At 37.5% G+C, this 21,438-nt stretch overlaps 1 protein-coding gene across 1 annotated transcript in view; it reads left to right on the top strand.

The window, feature by feature from the left end:
* The window catches only part of LOC143890281 (Transducin/WD40 repeat-like superfamily protein), a 33,181-nt gene extending 12,278 nt beyond the window's left edge, over window positions 1-20,903 (top strand). Inside the window, exons 9-22 of the mRNA XM_077394912.1 lie at window positions 107-222; window positions 361-460; window positions 936-1,294; window positions 3,339-3,669; window positions 4,969-5,186; window positions 6,294-6,512; window positions 12,199-12,385; window positions 13,960-14,210; window positions 17,010-17,102; window positions 17,188-17,289; window positions 17,418-17,775; window positions 19,380-19,517; window positions 19,989-20,175; window positions 20,283-20,903. Coding sequence (XP_077251027.1) covers window positions 107-222; window positions 361-460; window positions 936-1,294; window positions 3,339-3,669; window positions 4,969-5,186; window positions 6,294-6,512; window positions 12,199-12,385; window positions 13,960-14,210; window positions 17,010-17,102; window positions 17,188-17,289; window positions 17,418-17,775; window positions 19,380-19,517; window positions 19,989-20,175; window positions 20,283-20,635 — 3,012 coding nt within the window. The 3' untranslated portion in view covers window positions 20,636-20,903. The remainder of the gene's footprint in view (window positions 1-106; window positions 223-360; window positions 461-935; window positions 1,295-3,338; window positions 3,670-4,968; window positions 5,187-6,293; window positions 6,513-12,198; window positions 12,386-13,959; window positions 14,211-17,009; window positions 17,103-17,187; window positions 17,290-17,417; window positions 17,776-19,379; window positions 19,518-19,988; window positions 20,176-20,282) is intronic.
* The last annotated feature ends 535 nt before the right edge of the window (window positions 20,904-21,438 follow it).

A 21,438-nucleotide genomic window follows, 5' to 3' on the forward strand; every position in this document is an offset into this window, starting at 1 on the left:
ACATTTTATGTATTTCCTATTTTTATTTTGACCTAGAAGTGCTTTCTATCTCTGGAAGGGATGTAGTAATAGTCTTTGACTTGTGTTCTATATTTTTCTCATTCAGGAGTTGAGGCGTATTAAACCTGTTCCTAAGCTTGCTTGCCATAGTGTGGCATCTTGGTGCCATCCTCGAGCTCCAAACCTTGATATTCTAACTTGTGTCAAGGATTCTCATATTTGGTATGCATACCTTTTCCCTTGGGTGAAAATTATTTGCACTAAGTTCAATAGGGAATAATTTTTATAACAATTTCATATTTCAAAATATAGTTTTCTTTTGCTCAAGTTGGTGGCTAATCAGTTTCTGGCAATTTGCAGGGCTATTGAGCACCCAACATATTCAGCACTAACAAGACCATTGTGTGAGCTGTCTTCACTTATTCCTCCACAAGTTCTTGCACCTAACAAGAAACTTAGGGTATGCCTATTTATTGACCTTTTATTTGGAACAATATCGCAAATCTCCAATATCACAGGATTTTGGATGTTTCTTGAGAACTACATGGTGTCTAGTGATAGCAGCTTATAACATTATCAATCATCTAAACAGTTCTCCAGCTTTCCTTTGATTATGCAAATTCAGTTTGCACATGCATATATTCTTTATTATACTCAAACTGTTCTGAGCATGTTTGCGATATGGGCTTGAAACGTTTCAATGTTTAATGCTTACTTTCAGATGTTCTTATATTTCTATCGTGTCAGAACTATTTTCTGCCAGCCTGTACGATCATGTTTATATCTGATGCATACAAAACTAAATGTTTTAGGGTTTTGTATAGATGCTGTGTTGTCAAAATTGTGCTTTTTTTGTTTGTTGTGGAGACTTTTTTTTTTTCCCCTTTTTTCCCCTAGATCTCCTCAAACCTGATGATCTCGAGTTCTTATTGTAGGTTTACTGCATGATTGCACATCCTTTACAGCCACACCTTGTTGCTACGGGCACCAATATTGGCATTATTCTCAGTGAGTTTGATGCAAGATCTCTTCCAGCCGTGGCTCCTCTACCTACGCCACCTGGAGGCAGAGAGCATTCTGCTGTCTATATAGTCGAAAGGGAACTGAAATTATTGAACTTTCAGTTGTCTAATGTAGCTAATCCATCTCTTGGAATAACTGGCTCCATATTAGAAACAGGAAGGTCCAGGGCAGATAATGTTGAACCATTACATGTCAAGCAGATTAAGAGGCACATGAGTACACCTGTTCCGCATGACTCATATTCAGTTCTTTCTGTTAGCAGTTCTGGAAAGTAAGTTGCTATTTCTTAGTTTACTTGTTCTATATGTTGAATGTCTGATTCATAATTACAACTGTCACTTTTTTTTCTTTCTTAGTAGAGTTTCTGAGTGATATTAGTTGGGTAGTTTGTAATCTAAACTATAGGGACTTTTTTCTTTCTTTGTAGAGCCTCTGCATACTTTAAATTGTATCTTAAAAGAGATAGCTCACTTTTTTACTGTTCTATTCACAGCGAACATACTTGATCGCTAGATGCAGATCTAGCAATCTAATGTTAATGGAATGAAATTGAATTTTTTTCCTTCTAATGATTGGAATAAACTGAAATTTGAATGTTCTACCTTCCAATATGAAAAACACCGGAAACATAGTATTGGTTTCTGTTTTATTTTTATTTTTGTAATTTTAGAGCCAAATGCCGACTCCAACTAGTTTGGGACAAAGGCTTAGTTGAGTTGAGTTGAATTGAGTTGTAATTTTAGAGCCAAATGGTTCGAGTGCGTGCTTTGGAGTTTAACTGGTGTTCAAGTTATCTCTTCTTTTAAACTTCTGAGTTTGGAGTGAATTCACTTGTGATTTTATTACAAATGTCTGCTCCTGAATTTCTCCTTAGGCTGGATGTGATAGATTGGGTTGTTGAAGTTTGTGTTTCAATTTGTGAATGCATGTCCTAAAACTGAGTGTACCCATATTTGAAGGAGAGAAGGCTGAGCAGGATGTTGATAACCTCTGCATAGAATATCTATTATGGTTTAGTTTGTGGCTAGTTGGCCACTCCTTTTAATCTCTTATTAAACGACATCTCTTAATTATACATGCAAGGAGGAAAGCTCTTGAAATTCCATAAATTTCTTTTTTTATGTATACTGAAATATAAAAAGGTTCAATTGGCGAGTACTTCGTGTGATTTTAGTAATAGATTTTTTGTGGTTTTAGTGGTAGGTTTCTTTAGAATGGTAATGTGTGTGTGTGTGCGCGCGTGCGCGCGTGTGTTGAGTGAGTGAGTGAGAGAGCAGCTGTGTGTGTGGGTGAGAGAGAGAGAGAGCAGCTGCTCAGGTAAGCTTATCTGAGCAGGAGTTCACAAACACATGCGGCCCCACATTTTTGGGGTGATCCAAAGCATTCATTTGGAAGGCCCTTCCATCGATAGGGTGTGTACCAAAAATCAGATCAATAGGATCATCCTAACCCAATCAAAGGTGGAGGGGAAAATGGACAGACACTGTGTATCCATGTTTTTGCCCATTTTTTCCCTCCACAAATGGCAGGGTTAGGATGATCCTATAGGGCTGATTTCTGGTACACACCCTATCCATGGAAGGGCCTTCCAAATGAATGCTTTTGGATCACCCTAAAAATGTGGGGCCACATGTGTTTGTGAGCTTATCTGAGCAGCTGCTCACAAATTATTTCCTCTCTCTCTCTCTCTCTCTATATATATATATATATATATATATATATAGAGAGAGAGAGAGAGAGAGAGAGAGAGATCCATAGGATGATCCTATGGATCTCATTTTTTGTGGACACCCTATCTATGTGAGGACCATTCAAATGAATGGTTTGGATCACCCAAACAATGTGGGCCCTCCACTGTATTTTAAGGTAGTGTGTAGGTAACTTACCTACACAAGTGTGTAGGAAATGTTCTCTCTCTCTCTCTCTCTCTCTATATATATATATATATATATATATATATATATATATATATATGGGGGCGAGGTTTCTGAGCACAAATCAACACATACCATGATCCTATGGAGATGATTTCTTGGGGACACCCTACCTATGTTAGGTCCTATAGAATGAACAGGTTGGATGAGTCAAACAACATGGGGCATGGCGTATATAGAGGGCTGCTCAGGCTGCGCGATACCTCAGAAACCTTTTCCTGTATGTGTGTGTTTGTGTTAGTTTTCAAATACAATTCTTTTAAAGAAATATATGTTAGTTTTCATAAGAGCATGCTGTATGTTCTTATTTTCTGCGGGGTTTACTTATAGTTTTGGAAAGATTCTAACTTCTGCTATGTCACTGCACTGGTTTGGTTGCAGGTATGTTGCTGCCGTGTGGCCAGACATTCCTTATTTTTCTGTGTATAAGGTTAGCGATTGGTCAGTTGTCGATTCCGGAACTGGAAGGCTTTTTGCTTGGGACACATGTCGTGACAGATTTGCTTTGCTAGAGACTACCTTGACCCCAAGGATACCCCTTGTCTCTAAAGGGGGTTCATCGAGAAAAGCAAAAGAAGCTGCTGCTGCTGCCGCTCAAGCAGCCGCCGCTGCAGCTTCTGCAGCTTCTGCAGCCACTGTGCAAGTGCGAATCTTACTGGATGATGGGACTTCACATGTTTTAACGAGATCTATTGACGGCCGTAATGAACCAGTACGGTTTTTCTGCTTAAGCTACGGTTGTTCTGGACTTAAGCTAACACTTTTTCCTTTCATACATTTGTCTTATTTATAGATTACCAAAACTGGACTCTTTAGCCACCATAAATGAAGCTTATTCTTATGAATGATGTGAATTTGTCTTTTCAGTGGAGTAATATTTGCTGGCTGTTAGATGTCCTCTTCTGCTTTATTTTATATATTTTCTCTTTTTTGTTCTAGTGGGTTTCCTGTTAAAACCCATTGGTTGAAGACACTATACTGAGTAACAGATGATTATCTTATTAGAGAACTGGGGTTTTACCATTTCATTAGCATCTTCAGGCTGATTGCTAATAAACCTTCGACTTTCTGTACAATCTACTTGTATCTGTGTGCTTCTTGTAAGTAAAGAATTCCAATGGATGTATAAAGTAATAGCCTATTGATTCATTACCCTCTTAAGTTACAAGATGAAAATAACATAAGTAAAAGGGATAACATATCTTGTGCACTATTTACTAATTTGTAACAATTTGATATTCTCCCTGAGATTTAAGTCATGCATGTCACACCTTTTCTTGCTATCATGTGGACTGGACGGTAGTGAAAGTTTCCTATATTATACAGTGTCATCTGATCAGATTTTGTGCAAATTCCCAATATATGTTAAGGATATTGTTGTCAATGCATCCATTTACCATGGATTTTTTTTTTTTTCAATAGAATACTAAGAATTTGGCATTTACAGCATTGAAAGTTTGAAACTATTGACTATTGACTGGATATAGCCATTTTAACTCACAGCTGCAAAAAGCTGTGTCAACTGCTTATTAAGATGATAGTGCTTCGACCTAAAGTTCAGAGGTTCAATACCAGCTTTCCCATAAAAAAACTGCTTATCAAGACAATAGTTTCAGTTACATTTTAATTTAGTGCAAGATTTCTGCCTTCTCTATTAACTTCAATCTTTTCTTTATTTTAATTCTATTCATGGTCCATGGTTTTAAGTGCATGGGGGCATTTTCTCCCCCTTTTTTAATTCTTCCTATTTGGTTTCTGATTACTAGATGAAGCTTTAGCTGGTCACTAAGGTCAATTGCAATTTTTATTGCACTTGCACATTTCTTTGTAATGTGAGTTTGTACAATTAAGAAATCCGTCTATGTCACTGTACTGGTTCTATCCTTGATTGAGGGGAATCTCTCACAAGCTATATTAACCTCTAGGGTATTTGAATTTTGTGATCTCGTGGATATTGCTTGGTTGTTAGTACAATTATGATTTATATTCTTGTCGAATTTATTTTTTGTAGGTTATTGGCTTGCATGGCGGTGCATTGCTTGGTGTCGCATATAGAACATCACGCAGGATTAGCCCAGTCGCTGCAACAGCTATTTCAACTATTCAGTCGATGCCATTATCAGGTTTTGGAAGTAGTGGGGTCCTTTCATCTTTTACAACAGCCGATGATCCATTTTCATCAAAGCCTGCAGTTGCAGAAGCTGCACCTCAGAACTTTCAGCTATACAGGTGTAAAACCATGATCATATTGAGCTCCATTGGATTATTCTTCATTAAGGCTCTATTTGGTTGCCACATGCTTGGCATCCTCAAGGATGCCCCTAGTGGAAAAATGCTTTTGGGTAACTTTTATGGTGTTTGGAAGCCAATTTAGCACCACAATCCCTAGAGATTACTAGACAATATTCAAAGCTAATTAATGCTTGTCTGGTGACGTGGCACCCATGTTCCCTCTTATACATTCCATGCCATCCTCCTCAAAAAAGGAAAAATTCCTCAAGTAGAATTCTCTCTCTCTCTCTCTCTCTCTCTCTCTCTCTTCTCTTGCTCTATATTGGTAATGACACCCCCTCCCATTACTTTTACTAGATTGGCAACCAAACACTACTTGCCACTATTCTATCAGGTAAATCCTAGGTAGATCAAACATTATAAATGTTTGTCTCCTCCCTATTGACTACTTATACCACTAATCTACAAAGTAACCATCTGCATCCAAACGAAACCTAAGTATTTCTCTTCTCAGTTTATTCCCATCATTCTAGGACATGAGCTCATAGCAGACTTTTTCTTCGTAGTAATGAGATCTAAAAGTAATCAACACACGCATGTTATATGTATATATATACAAGATTGGGTGGGGTCCCATCTATTGTTTATAAGCATGTGTGTTGTTTCGCAAATGGGGTGGCCAACGCACTTGCTAGGGAAGGGGTACAAAAGGATAATTTGGAGCTTTTTGATTTCTTGCTGCCTCGATTTTCTTTTTCTTTCTCATTTGTTTATGTTGTTTCGCCTTTTTTTCATTGTAATTGACCATCTCGGTCCTTTTTAATGAAATTTGCTGCCATTCAAAAAACAAATGTTGGAGATTGGTGTTATTGTGAATAATCTTCATTGTTTTTTTTTTTTGTCATTATACCGAATTTTTTTTTACTGTAATCTTTCAAAATTTAGGCCATTGGCAGATGTGGTCCATCCTTTTTTTTTTCGTTATTTGTGTTTCCTTCTTAATATCTGAATGCCCAGCGCACCATTTTCTTTGTCTTATGATTAATGCTTTTGTGAATTTGTTGACTTCACTTTAGATATTAATCAGAAGTTAGAATCTTGCAGTTGGGAAACTTTTCAACCTGTAAGCGGTCTCCTTTCCCAGCCGGAGTGGACTGCATGGGACCAGACTGTCGAGTACTGTGCATTTGCTTACCACCAGTACATTGTCATATCTTCCTTACGCCCTCAATATAGATATCTTGGGGATGTGGCAATTCCTTGTGCCACTGGGGCTGTTTGGCATCGTAGACAGCTGTTTGTTGCTACACCGACCACCATTGAGTAAGATATTTGGTCCAATTTCTCATGTGATTTTTATTTGAAGCAGAAACTCTGGTCATTGCATTCAAAATTTGTCTTTTCTCTGTGAATGATGCAAATTGACTTCCATGACTCTGTTGACGTTCCATCATCTTCAAACTTTTGACTAATATGTGGCAGTTTTAACTTTTCTTATTATAATGTATTCTAGTTGCTCCTTTTCTCTTATCCGTGATTCTTTTTTATATCATCCTCTATTGATCTATCTCTGATGTATCGATTATGAGGTTCTGATCTATCTCAGATGTGTGAAAACATGTACATCTTTTTACCTTTTGGGGCAATCTATGCCCCTTTTGTACGTTTATTTCAATAAATTGTTTTCATTCTGTTAAAAAAACCTGTTTTTATCGTTAATATGATGATACAAATATTACATTTATATATGACTGCTATGATGTTGTGCAAAATAAGCATTTGTTACTACTGTAATAACAATTGATGCACAAAGAATGACTGCAACAATACACCCCCACTAGTTGAATCACCTTTTCGCCTGCACAAGCCATCTAAAACCTAAATTTCACTCCAAGTGCCAACCGTTGTTGTAGGCATGATTTTAAATTTCGACCAGCTGGATCACCTTTTCACCTGCACAAGCCATCTAAAACCTAAAATTCATTCCAAGTGCCAACTGTTGTTGTAGGCATGGTTTTAAATTTCCACCGGAACCGACACGAACGATGAAAAAACCGAAACACATCGAAACCAAAACTGTAAGGTTACTAGTCATAAACTATATTAGTATGTGTTATATAATTATAATTATATTGATATGAATTACACGTGAAATGTGGTATGTACTGAATTATCATACATAAAGTGTTTGATGTTGATAAACAATTATGGATGGCTTTCATGCTTATGTAATGGTTTTCTAAATGTATATTGGTGCTTATTCTAGCATTTCCTAGCATTTCGTCTTAAAATTGTATCATTTGCATATGTTTTCATATGTTTCCGTGATTTTATAGGATTTCCACCAAAATTTTCAAACAAAACCGAAACATTTTTCGTTTCCGTGGCGACCGAAACCGAAATTTAAAACCTTGGTTTTGGAATACCTCCAATTGATTTACATTGGAGATAATATTATTTGAAATTAGTATTTAAAAACTCGGACTCGGATAAGAACTTGGCCAAAGCAAAAAAGAGTCAACTTGGGAGAGTTGATGATTGACTCAGTGAATTTTTAAACGGTTCTTGAAACGATCAATCTGATGAACCATTTCGTTATCTGAAAAATGTTTTATTTTGCTATCGTAATATTTGTCTTCAACTTGATGAACCATTTCGTTAATCTGCAATGCAGTATTTTTTTTAATTTCAATGATTTTTTTTGTTAAGGCAAAAAGAGTAAACATGTATTTCTAGTTAATTTCAAGATATAAATTTTACATCAACTTGACTGCTAGGATGTTGGGAAAAATAAGTTTGTGTACTGTGAGAACAAATAATGTGCAAAGAATAAGTGCAGCAATGGACCCACTAATTGGATCACTTTGCATCCATAAAAGCTAGGTAACACTAGAATTATGTTCCAAGTGCCAGATGCTGTTGTAAGCCTTGGTTGTGCGTTAACCTCGACTTGGTTTTCCTTGGAGATAGGATTACTTGAAATGCTCCTAATGATAACTTCCTGTCACAAAATAATGATAAACTTCATCAACCATTTTTTGAATCGATAAATTTATTCTTAAAGTTTGAATCGATAAATTTATTCATAAAGAACAAAGGACTAAGGCCGAGATAGCTGCAGATCATCAGAAAAACATATCACAGGAGGATTAAGCAGTAGAGAAGGAGTTCGAAAGATAACCCTATTGTAGGCAGCCCCCAACCCTGCAAGATCTCTCATCAGCTATAGAGGCGAGAAGAGATATCCATCCTTAAACCGAGATCCTGGATTTGCAAGATGAGATTGGAAAATATCCACGGACCCCCCACAAAATAATGATCAACCTCATCAATCACTATTTTAGCTGTAACACATGTTGTATTTTGTTATAGTAATATCTGTCCCCAAGCAGTGATCATGATAAGGTTGTCTCAGAATTCACTTGAACAGCCTAATGCAGGTTATAGTGTGTCATTGAGTGCCCATATCCTACTAATTTTAGCCTGTATGTTTAATTAAGTACCGGTGTGTGATATGATTGTCTGATGAATGGAGCATGATAAGCTTGGAATTCACCTTTAGTATGATCTCACTCCAGTTGAAGAAGAAAAGTTATGAAATAAAGGTATCTTTTGACATACATGGCCTTTTAAATGCAAATGCCTTGGGACGAGATGAGGTGTTAGCTATTTAACCAAATAATTGTTAAAAAATCAGAAAAGAAAAGAAAAAGGTCAATAATGCAAAATTGGTACAAAAAATAAATTTTAAATAATAAAGAACCAAGCCTAAAGGAGAGGATAAGTGGCTTTAAACTATCGGACTATTAATTATTAAATATTATTCTCTACTTATAATCAACTAATTGAAAAAATAACTAGCAACTAGCTAAGGGTGTAAATGGATATTCGAAAATTCGATAACCGTCCGCATCCGAATCTGTTTAAAGCGAATATTATCCGAATCCGTTTCAAGCGGATATTATCCGAATCCGTTTATGAGATATCCGGCTCTTAGCAGATGCGAATCTGGTAAATGGTATATCCGATCCGTTTAACATCCGAATCCGAGAAGTAAATCATTTTTATTTATTATTATTAATATCATTAATATTTATTTTTAGTAATGACACACTATCTTTTGTTTCTAAAAGAAAAGTGTATTTTCTTTTTAGTAAAAAACAAAAGCAAAAAGAGTGTTTTGGGTAGGAAATGAAGTAATCTCTCATTTTAAGGGCATTCTTGGAGTTTGACATGGCTTCTTTATGAAGCAACAAATGAGGGTTGTAGGATGAAAGAGACAAATAGATGATGGTGATTGAAAGAAGATGTCATAGTTCTTAGAGAATTCTAGAGGAAAAAGGCCATAGTCATTGATGGTAAATGGATGGCTCAGATCAATTTTCCAACTTAGGGTTATATAAAAACCCAAAATGCAATTAAAAGAGGGGATTTCTAAGGTTTGCAAGGATAAGCGAGAGAGAGAGAGGAGAAAGGAGGAGGTTGAGACACCATATTTGGCATTCCTTGGTGCCTTCAACCCCATCAAAATCCACCGCCACGCCTCTCCACCTTCTCACAACCACCTCTATCACCGCTAGTCACCTCCATCTCTAACCCAATCCCCATCTCCATCACCATTCTCTTCATCTTCCACAATCAGCACTCCCACTTCCCATGTTCAAAATAGCCCAAACCCATTCCATCATATACATAAAAAAAAGAAAAAAACCCACAGACCACTACCAACCCATCATCCATCTCTCTCTCTCTCTCTCTCTCTCTCTCTCTCTCTCTCTCTCTCTCCCTTTGTTTTAAAAGGAAAAAGATGATCTCATATATTTTAGGGTTTGAGAGTTAATTTTGTGAAGAGAAGGTAGAGGTCTAGTTTTAGGGTTTGGAAAATTTATTCGAGGAGTAAGAAGGAGAAGAAAGATAAAGTGCTGCAATAAAATGTTCGAATTTACCGGATAAACGGTTACGGATAATATCCGAATTCGAACAATATCCGATGGATACGAATTCGGTAATAGATATTAAATATCCGTCAAATCCGAATCTGAATCCGAATTTGAATAGTCTATACTGTAATCGAATTCCATGTCCGATTCGAATTCGATCCGTTTACACCCCTACAACTAGCAAAGAAAATACTAAATTTTAAATAACTATTAACTACCATGTAAGTAACTAACAGCCATAAAACGTAAGATTCACGAGTCAATCAATCTAAGAGCCCAAAAATATGGAGTCATTAAGTCATACAAATTACAATAACATTAGTGATAGTCAGTAAATAATCATGTCTTACTGGAAGTTGCACAATACTAAACTCTAGGCTGAAAGATCCTCTGTCATGGAAACATTCTATAAAACTCTACATTAGACGTCATCTGTCCTTGTACCTATTTCCTCATCAATCATGGCATCATTTCCTGAATCATCCATGTATTCAATTTTTACTTAGATTCTCAATGAAAACTGTGGCTTCTTTACCAAACATAATCCATGTCTGAGTGCACAAGAACCCTCGAAGTTGCAGATCCCAGATCCAAAGAGTTTGAAAGATTTTATAGAAGAGAAATCACATGATCCTTATAGAATGGTTAACCTTTATATCATTACATGGGATGAGAGGGTTTTAAACTTTTAATAGTGATTTTATTGCAAAAAGGCAGTGAAAATAAAAAATATAGAAGAAAAAAGAGTTTTATGCTCATGAAATCGTGGCTATGCACCAAATGCCTCTGTATAGTCCACCCTCAAGGCAGAGGCATAAGACGCCTCTTCAAACTAATGTGTACGCGTTAGTTAAGGTCTATGCTTTTGGTGCCTAAAAGCCAAATTCTTTCACCTTTCCTCACGGTGTATGCCTTCCACCTTAAGTTGATACTATTAAAGGTCATGAGGCCTGGGCGGACATATATTTTCTAAGAGATTTGTTGATGAGTTTCTGTTGTATGCTTTTTGGCAGTGGTCGTGTGACATTTTTTTCTTCTTAAACTTTATACGAAGAAAGGACTCTTAATATATTTAAACTAGTATGGAACCTGTCTAGTGCATGGAGGGCATGCAGGCTGAGCACCCAAACAATTATGATAGTATCCACCGTACACATGGCCTGCACATGGTGACTGGAACCATTCAAACTGTGGGAGTGGATGGGCAACAGTCCACGTAGGATGTGATCTTGTGCAATGGGTGGAGCCTTGATAAAGAAAATTCAACCAAAAAAATAGTGGAGAAAGCAGATAACAAAAAAATTAACTATAAAAAGAAAGGAACGAAGGGTTTTTATTTTAATAGTAATAAATATAAGTATTATTGGGTAAATGTATTGTTATTTTTAGCACTATAAAACTCCCTAAATCAATTTTGTTTTGGCCATACCAAGTGAATAAAAGACTAGTTTTCTACGTCCAAGTCAATAGAAACCTCGTCATATTAATTACTGACGCGCCTAATTCGAAATGGTTTTGCCTGGGGCGAGTTCTTGTCCAATTATGAGTTTTTGGGCACTGGAATTGAGTTTTCCACTTTCATAGTGTTGACAAGATCCATGGATGGATACAACTAATATTTGTTGGTACATAGCCTGAGCTAATAATTCAATATTTTCTCTTTTGCGTGGGTCTTATATGTCCATCCCATTTTTTTCTATTAGAATTCTATTGGGTTATACTTTCAATATGGATACAGCCAATTTATGTGTGAATTGTCATTATGGATCTGCATGCAAATGAGTAAAAACGTTTCATAGTATCGGTTGGCCTTGAGTTATTACTATTGCTCGATGGATGTCCAACATGGGATGGCATTTGCTCTATAGCGCCCATAAGCACAAATAAGTGGTCAATCCATCTTGTACTGGTGGTTGTATATTTTGTTTGCTTTCAAGTAGTAAATTGTGTTGACAATGGTCTCTAATGCTTGCTTTCAAGAAGTAAATTGGGTTGTGAATGTGGCGTCAGTTATATAGATTATGGCCTCTACGGCTTTAGTTTATTTTTATTGACTACCATTTCTTTAGGTGTGTTTTTGTAGATGCTGGAGTTGCACCTATTGATCTAGAAACAAAGAAGAGAAAGGAAGAATTGAAAGCCAAAGAGGCCCAGTCTAGAGCTGTTGCCGTGCATGGAGAGTTGGCACTGATTACAGTAGATGGCCCACTAGTTGCTACCAATGAAAGGATCTCATTGAGGCCCCCAATGCTGCAGGTGTTGATAGTTTGTGAAACCTGTTTTTTGTTGTTGTTTCTATTAATTTTAACTATTGACTACGTGTTCACTAAACTGTTGTTGATGATATATTTTTTACTTTGGGATGATGAAAGGTGTACTAATTTAAAAACATTCTTTAAACAAACCAAAAGGCTCGAAAAACTTGGGTGGGAGAATCAGAGTTGAGTCGAGTTTGCAAACTGTTTGTTTATTACTATTGTGATAAATTTGCAATAATGTGGCAAAAAGATTTCTCTTTTTGCGGGACATTGCATTGCCTCCACTACTTTTTGTTTATTTTTGTATTATCTTTTTATTCTATATTATAGCTTGGAGGAAACAAGACAAAGTAAGGTGGTGTAGCATGAACTGAAAGGCATATCTTAAGTTTTTGTTCAAATTTATAATCAAAACATTGATTAGCATTTAGTGACCGATAAGTTATTTAAGTTACATTTACAATCTGAATATCTGTAATAGTCTTTCGATATGAAATTGCAAATGTATCAAAGCTTTATCAAGTTTGCTCCAACTTAATTGTACACGACTGCTTGGTTGGATTTTGTGTCTTAAGGAAAATCTTTCTTGTCAGTCAATATGAGAATTTGCCTTACCACCTTGTGTCAGTTTCCATTCATCACAATATTTTTTTCAAGTAGTTACTTATGGCTATTTCCAACACTTAGTTTTTTCCTCTTTGTATGCTGTGTTCGTGTATTCTTCTGGTTATGTCCATAGCATTGTAACAAAGATCCAAGTGGATCAGCCACTAAACCTTCATTTCCTGACTACAAATTCAGTCCTTCTATCTTATTGTTATATCTTCTAATTCATCATTCTTGTTCCCTACATTTATAACAAAGATCCAAGTAGATCAGCCACTAAAGCTTCATTTCCTGACCATTACAGTCCTTCTATCTTATTGTTATATCTTCTAATTCATCATTCCTGTTCCCTACACTTACTAATGTTAGTGGGAATAGCATATGTCTTCCAATCACTCCTGTGGCCAGTTTCATTCTGTACATTGGAAGGCTGATTTGTATCAGACTAATGATGGTTCACTTTGTCCTGACTTAACAGGGTCTTTCAATTGCTCTCATGCTTTATTTTATGATTAATATTACCCAAAGTCCAAAAGAAACCAGCCAACAACAACAACAACAACAACAAAGTGAACAACAACAACAATTTATCTTTGTTCGGTAGTAGCTTAATCCTTCAATAAAATACTCGTATCAATAGATATTTCAACCCATATCTTTCGTTTACGAAAAAAGAATTAGACACACCAAGGTCAGATGTAATTTTTTCATGGAGATATTTGTGACTATGGTTGACACTCGGACACTCCAATCTTCCATTAGTATGAAAAAAAAGAATATATGTTGAACTTGAGGAGACTCTGAAAGCTTGTGGGTTCTGAAAAACATAATATATTATCCATAAATATTTCTCCATCCCTATCCAATCAGTCTAACTTGTTCTTTTGCCTAGTTGGATGAGGCTCATTTTTGCTGTTAGTTTCTCTACATTCGCTATAAGATTAAAGGCAGTACATGTTCTTTCAGGTAGTGCGATTGGCTTCCTTTCAGCATGCTCCTTCTGTTCCACCATTTTTAACATTGCCAAAACTGTCTAAAGTAGATGGGGAGAGTGGAATTCTGCCAAAAGAGACTGAAGAAAGAAAAGCTAGTGAGATAGCCGTTGGTGGTGGAGGGGTTTCTGTGGCAGTCACTCGTTTTCCCCCAGAACAGAAACGTCCTGTGGGACCCCTTGTTGTGGTAGGTGTCAGAGATGGAGTGCTTTGGCTTATTGACAGGTAATCAGACAATTCAGAGTATTTCATTGTTCCAAAAGAAAATTATCTGCGACTCATCTCTTCTTGGTAAAAGAAAATGCTTCCTATGCTCTGCTATATTTGTTTAATAAAGTTATTTTTTTCACGAAAAAATGTTCCGCTATATTTTGTATTTTTTTAAAAAAATTGACATTTATTATTCCAAAAAGTGCCAACACGGGACAAGTTGTCCCTAACAGGCTACAACAGTACCACCCCCTACATACGTAGAATTAGCTTATCCCCATGGACCCCATTCCCCATTACATTACCCAATAGCCTAGCTTGTATCGTATCCAAACCAAATAAGGGATTCACAACCACATTGTGACTCACCCATAACTGACATTCCAGTTAGAAGGAAGAACTCCCTATCTCATTCACCATACGTGATTTGGGAGGAGATAGAAAATCAAACGGAGTAATAGCCTTGACCCTCCCTTCACAGGGACACCTTTCTACACTGTTTTGCGACAAATGGCCTCACCTGCATCAAAAGGTCCCAAGGGTCCACCCAAGAACAAAGGAGAAAGGTCCATCCCCATTGCTATATTTTTTAGTTTTCTCATGTGATTTTCCAACTTGATAGACATACATCAGTATCTGGTTGTGGAATATTGTTAGGTCGACATCCCAAAACTTGTGTCGTATCACATCTCGGTACGTATTGACATGGATATTGGGAACAACACTTGCTGACATGGGGAATAAATTAGGTGATACTGTTGTCTTGTCCAAATAACGTAGCTTCAATGTTGTGTCCATGGTTTCAAGTTTCGGTATGGTTGTGACATAATCCTATAAAATCACGGAAACATATGGAAGTGGTAGACATTCAAGATAAAACTTCACGAAGTGCTAGAATAAGCATAAATACCATCATACAAGGCACAAAAAAAAAAAAAACCCACCCATAATGGTTTAACATGATATTTCATTACACGCTACATTTCATGTTTAATTTATAGAAATATTTATATATAATACATACAACAAATTTCACATGCCATTTATATAAATATAATTTTTTAAATTATTTATATAAATATAATTATATAACACAATAGTATAGTATGCCACTAATACACATACAGTTTTGGTTTTAGTATCTGTTTTAGTATGGATGGAAAGGAAAATATTTCAATCGTTTTGTGTCAGTTTCGGTGGGAATTTAAAACCACAGTTGTGTTTAGGTAATTGCTCAATTTCTATCACTTCGCGGGTTCAATTCTCTACTTTATACCTAGGATTTCTATGAATAAGAACCAGCGCAAGAGTGTATATTGTTTGACCAATGGAAAAGAAGAGTTTTAATTTCTACAGCGCACCTTTATTTGATTTTTTGTTCTTAAAACATGATTAATATCTATCTATAATATATGTGTGCTATCACTGTTAAAAGACTTAGATTCAATAAGAGAACTCAGCCAAGGTAAAATGAAGTCAACTCGGAGGAGTCAATGATTGACGCAGTCAATTTTTCCATTAACGCAGGCAATTCAATGGAGACTTTGATTGAATTGGTAGGGTCGTAGGGCAAACCTCAGGTTTAAACAAGAACTCGACGAAGTTAAGACAGAGTCGAATTGGGCGAGTCGTTGATTGACTCGAGGAGTTTTCCACCCAGTTTTCTCGTTTGGTGGTGGGGTAATGTTTTGGACTCGTGCTCACAACATGCTTTTTCTAGTGGGTCCGACTTCTTCAGATATGGGCCCCTTTCACTCTCTAGGCCCACATTATCTGGATGGTGGGCCTGACTAGTCTCATCCATGGGCTTGCCCAACTGCAGATTATGTTTTAAGAAGCCTGATTCAATCGGTTGGCCCTAATATATTCCCATCCTTTGTCAGAAATCTTGTGGCCTTCGCAATGGATGGCCATCCTCCGCCTGCTGGGCACGAGCTTTTTGGCCCCCTCTTCGGCCCCTCCTATTCATTGGAGTTTTGTGCCTTTATTGTCAGTTATAATGATTAGCTCACATGACTTTGATTTCCGTTAGACCGTTGAGGAAGTTGCGGAGTTGCGTAGCTGGGGGGCGGATGGGCTTTGTGTCAACCTGCCGAGTTCAAGCTTGTTGAAGATTCCCAATGGACCTCCCCATGAGTTTGTGGGTCTCCAATCCTATCTCCACTTCCATTCTCAGGTTGTTTTCCTTGCTTTTCGGTGTAGGAGATCGTCAACTATGATCCTCTGATTTGTATTAATAGTCTGTTTCTATTTCAAACCAGCGTTTAAAAACACGGATGCGGGTCAAAATGCGGCCAAGAAAAATCCTTGTTGACTCGGCGTGGATGCAGGCAAGAATGCAGTTGACGTGGTCATAACTCGGGGAGAGTCAAAGGCGTTTTTATTGACTCTGTATGGTAAAATGGGTTTCGGTTTTGGGAGAGGGGGCAGAAAAGGAATAGGGGTGGTGCAAAGGGAAGGGAGGGTGGCGGTTGCACAAAAAGTGGTTTTCAATTTTTTTTTTTCGTGTTGCTTCACTACTTTAGCAGTACCTAGGGCTCTGGTACCATGTTCGAGGTATTTGAGGTTCCATGAGAGAGAGAGAGAGAGAGAGAGAGAGAAGTATCTTCTCCCTCTTACAAAAGGGGTGTGTGTGTCATTATCATTAGGGTTACACTTGCAAAGACGAGAATACCCCTAGTCGGGTATGTTAATCACACCGCTCTTCTAACAGTATAATGAGTCTATAATCTAATATTTTAACGATGTGTGATTTTATATGGCTCCTAAACTGTTGGAACAAGTCTCTGATCCTTAAATTTTTTTCAAACACAGGTACATGTTCGCTCATGCTTTGTCGCTTAGCCATCCTGGTATTCGTTGCCGATGTCTTGCAGCTTATGGGGACGCAGTTAGTGCCGTGAAATGGTATCTATTACATTTGTTTATTGATATAAATTCCTTTCCCCAAACACATTTGAGTTATGAAGTAACCTTGACACTCTGTATGCAGGGCAAGTAGACTTGGAAGGGAGCACCATGATGATTTGGCACAATTCATGCTTGGGATGGGATATGCAACTGAGGCACTTCACCTTCCTGGGATATCTAAAAGGTTTGAATTGAGAAAGATGTGATTCTTAATACTTTCAGTTTGAATAATTTCTATAGATTAGGGTAATGGTTAGGGTTTCTTGGGTTTGGAATTACTATCCTCTCTCTTGATTATTGTATCTTTCTCAGGTTGGAGTTTGACATGGCCATGCAGAGCAATGATTTGAAAAGAGCACTTCAGTGCCTTTTGACAATGAGCAATAGCAGGGATGTTGGACAAGAAATTGGAGGGACAAATGTAGCTGAAATTCTCAGTTTAGCCGCTAAACAGGAAAATCTTGTGGATGGTGTCCAAGGAATAGTAAAGTTTGCAAAGGAGTTTTTAGATCTTATTGATGCTGCGGATGCTACTGGACAAGCCGATATTGCTCGCGAAGCCCTTAAGAGGCTAGCTGCCGCCGGTTCTGTCAAGGGTGCTTTACGAGGTCAGGAGCTGCGAGGGCTAGCACTCCGTCTTGCAAATCATGGCGAGCTCACACGGCTTAATGTATGTAGCCATCTAGCCATGTTTGATTTATTTTATTTTTTATGTTTAATTCTCCAGTAAAAGCAACTGTATGTTGCATGAGCTGTATGATTCAGTGTTTAAAAACTCGTTGACTCGGCACGGAACTCGGCCGAGTCGACTCGGTTTCATGAAGACCGCATTTTGGAGTCGCAGATTCGGCGAGTCCGGGCCGAGTCAAACATGAATATCACTTTTCTCTCGGATGGGATGGACTAGCATGCGAATCTTCGCAATCCGTGACTCCGACCGATTCATCTTCCCAAAACATATTTTCAAATCTAAAACATGAAAAAGAAGACAAAAAAAAAAGATCTGTGCTTGATTTATTCAACAAAAAATATCCCATTTTTACCTATAAATCGATGTTCAATGCCTCCATTTTCATCCACTCCCAATCGCCCTTAGTTTCTTTGCAAAACCCTTTTCCCTAGTTCCAAAACCATTTCAACGGAAGAAAACAAATTTCTTCTGGTTAGTAGGTTTCTTTGCCAAGAGGAAGAAGAAAGGTTTTTTTTCCCCTAGTTTCCTTATCTGCTAAGGTAAGTCAAACGAAGCCCTAGGCATGAAGCTTTTATGATATTTATTTAATATAAATTGGGATATGATACATCCAGCTCTTTTCTTACTTGGGACAATCCCATCTATGTAAAAGAACTGATATAAATAATCGAAGGTGGCTGTCTCAAGAAACAAAACTGGGTGTAGCATATTAAATGACACTTTCGGTCCTTTTTCTTACTTGGGACAGCCCACTTTAAGTAAAAGAAATGCAACAAGGTGGCTGTCCCAAGTAAAAAAACTGGGCGCATATAATACAACACTTCTATTGTTAAGAAAAAGAAAGTCTCTTTTCCAAATTGCTTTGAAATTGTAAATGCCATTTATATCACACTGCCAGCTGCCAGCCACCAAAATTATAAATGGTGATGGATTTTGATGTTCAAAAGTCAAAAAAATTTGGGCGGTATGCATAGGCGGCAACTGAAATGTTTTGTGGGATTAATTTAAGGGATAACTACTAGAAACCCCTAGATAAAATCATATCTACGGGAATCCCCCTAGATAAAATCATAGCTTTTAAGTTTTTTCGAATTTTTTCATTTATTTTTATAAAAAAAATACTACTCATTTGACTTGGCCGCGTCAACCGCGTTCTTAACCACGTCCGCGTCGAGTCGACAAGGATTTTCTTCGGCCGCATTCCGCGTTGAAACCGCGTTTTTAAACACTGGTATGATTTATGTAGTAAATGCTCAAAGAAAATGATATTCATATTACGAGGAATGATAGAATGAAGGGAACCCTTGCAAAAATCAGCTTCAAGGCCGCCCCTATTTGTTGATTTCTGCATAGTGCATTTACGGTGGGGCCTAAAAAAGTGGATGGCGCCGAAAAAAGTGGAAACCGTGTTGACTTTTCAGAAATTAACCAATAGGGGCGCCCTTGAAGCTGATTTTTGCAAGGGTGCCCTTCATTCTATCATTCTTCTCATATTATTCTCCCCGCTCAGTTACTACTTTCCGTTATGATGCATTATAATGATGTGTCCAACATCTAACTGTACTTAAAAAAAACATTTTCAGGGACTGGTAAATAATCTTATCACAGCTGGCCAAGGCCGTGAAGCGGCATTCTCAGCTGCAGTTTTGGGAGACAATGCTCTAATGGAGAAGGCATGGCAGGACACCGGGATGCTGGCTGAGGCTGTATTACACGCCCATGTAATTATCTATTCATCGAGCTTCAGAATTTACATTTTACTCCCATGAAACATGAAAGTTAACAGTTATTGAATTTCGAACATTCTTAATTTACACGCCCATGTAATTATCTAATCATTGAGCCTCCAAATTTACATTTTACTCTCATGAAACATGAAGGTGACAGTTGTTGAACTTCCAAACATCCTGAAATGGCTTGAATGCTTCTGAGTTTCTTAAAGATTGTACCCAACGGAAAATATGTTTCATCCCTTTTGCCTTTCATGTCAGCCAGCCAAAAAAGGGTTGAATCACTGTATTTGCTGAGAGAAACAAGTCATATTTTTAAACCCAAGCATCCAGCATGTTGAATATATCTATTTGTTGGTTTGTCGAGGGGAGCAAAGTGTAGGACGTCACTATTATTCTCATAATTTTTTCTCTCCTTTGGATTTGATTATCCGATGTAACCGCCACTTTATTTTTTTACAGGCTCAAGGGCGCCCAACATTGAAGAGCTTGGTTCAGACTTGGAACAGGATCCTACAGAAAGAGCACGAGCACACCCCCTCAATAAAAACCGATGCTGCGGCTGCATTTTTGGCCTCTTTGGAAGAACCCAAACTTACAAGTTTGGCCGAAGCTGGAAAGAAACCACCTATTGAAATTCTTCCTCCAGGTATGGTCATTGTTTTTCAAATCGTACGATTTACAATTCAAATCTTACCATTCAATAAAGTCTCATTAATTTCAATTTGAATCCCATGATTTAAATTCTTCCTCTAGGTATGGTATCTCTGGCAGCTTCACTTACAGTTCAGAAGAAACCCACTCCAGCTATACAGAGCTCACAACAACAACCAAACAAGCAACTTCTTTTGGAAGGGGCATCTATGGCCGCTCCCTCTGCGAGTGCTCCCCTTCCCACACCGGTCAGTGGTCCTGATTCAACACCACTTAGTGACCCACTTTCAGCACCACTTAGTGACCCACTTTCAGCACCAATTAGCGCACCGGTTTCAACATCGGTCAGTGATCCAATTGCTCCAACAGTGAGCACTTCACCGTCAGAACCAGTCAGTGATCTACTTGCTCCACCGGCGAGCATTCCAACACCACCAGAAGAGGCTGCTGCCTAGAAGGTGCATTTCCATTTCTGTAAATTTTTTTCATTCTTAATAGTTCAATCCCATGATTTTCTTTTGGTTGTTATAACTTAGTTTAAAATGTGATGGGTGATTGGTGATGTGTTGTCTGTATTTTGTTTTTCCTCCATGTAACATCAATAGTGCATTTTTCCTGTTTGAGGCCAATTATTTTTGGATTTGTGTCCAATTTGTAATTTTAAGTTTTTCGTGCAGCTGATTTTGTACACTAGATATGAAATTATCGGCGTATTTTTAATGCATTCATAGGGCAATATTGTTTTAGCAATCTGAAAATGAGATGCTGTTTTATTTTCATTTTAGATGCTTTGAGCATAACCCCTGCCATCAAGGCCCTGTTTGTTTTGGATTTTGAGAATCGATTATGAGTCCGAAACTGATTATTATAATCAGTTAATAATCAGTTTTGTGCTCAATTGATTCTCGAAATAAAAAAATTGGAAGGAAAATGGAGAGTTTGGTGGTAATTTATTTGACTTTTTTCCCAGATATATTAGTAAATATTTTTAGGGAAATGATACCAGCCCTTCCATGTTTTGATAATAGCATTCCACTCTTTATTTTATTTTTTTTCTACTTTTCTAAGTAGGCTGTTATTGGCTGTGGTAATTCCCCAAAACCTAACAACAGCCAATCAAAGAGTCTGATAAAGTGATTAGTGTCATTACAATATCAATGGAGTGTGTATATCGTTTCCTTGGTGTCTCTAAATCATCAGTTTATCGGCTGTTTGGTCTTGTAGAACATCATGAGGCGACCCATAGGCTATCCAAACA

This window comes from Tasmannia lanceolata, unplaced genomic scaffold (assembly GCF_043159265.1).
Source record: "Tasmannia lanceolata isolate RefF3 unplaced genomic scaffold, GAP_Taslan_0.1 ptg000013l, whole genome shotgun sequence".
Taxonomy (NCBI): Eukaryota; Viridiplantae; Streptophyta; class Magnoliopsida; order Canellales; family Winteraceae; genus Tasmannia; species Tasmannia lanceolata.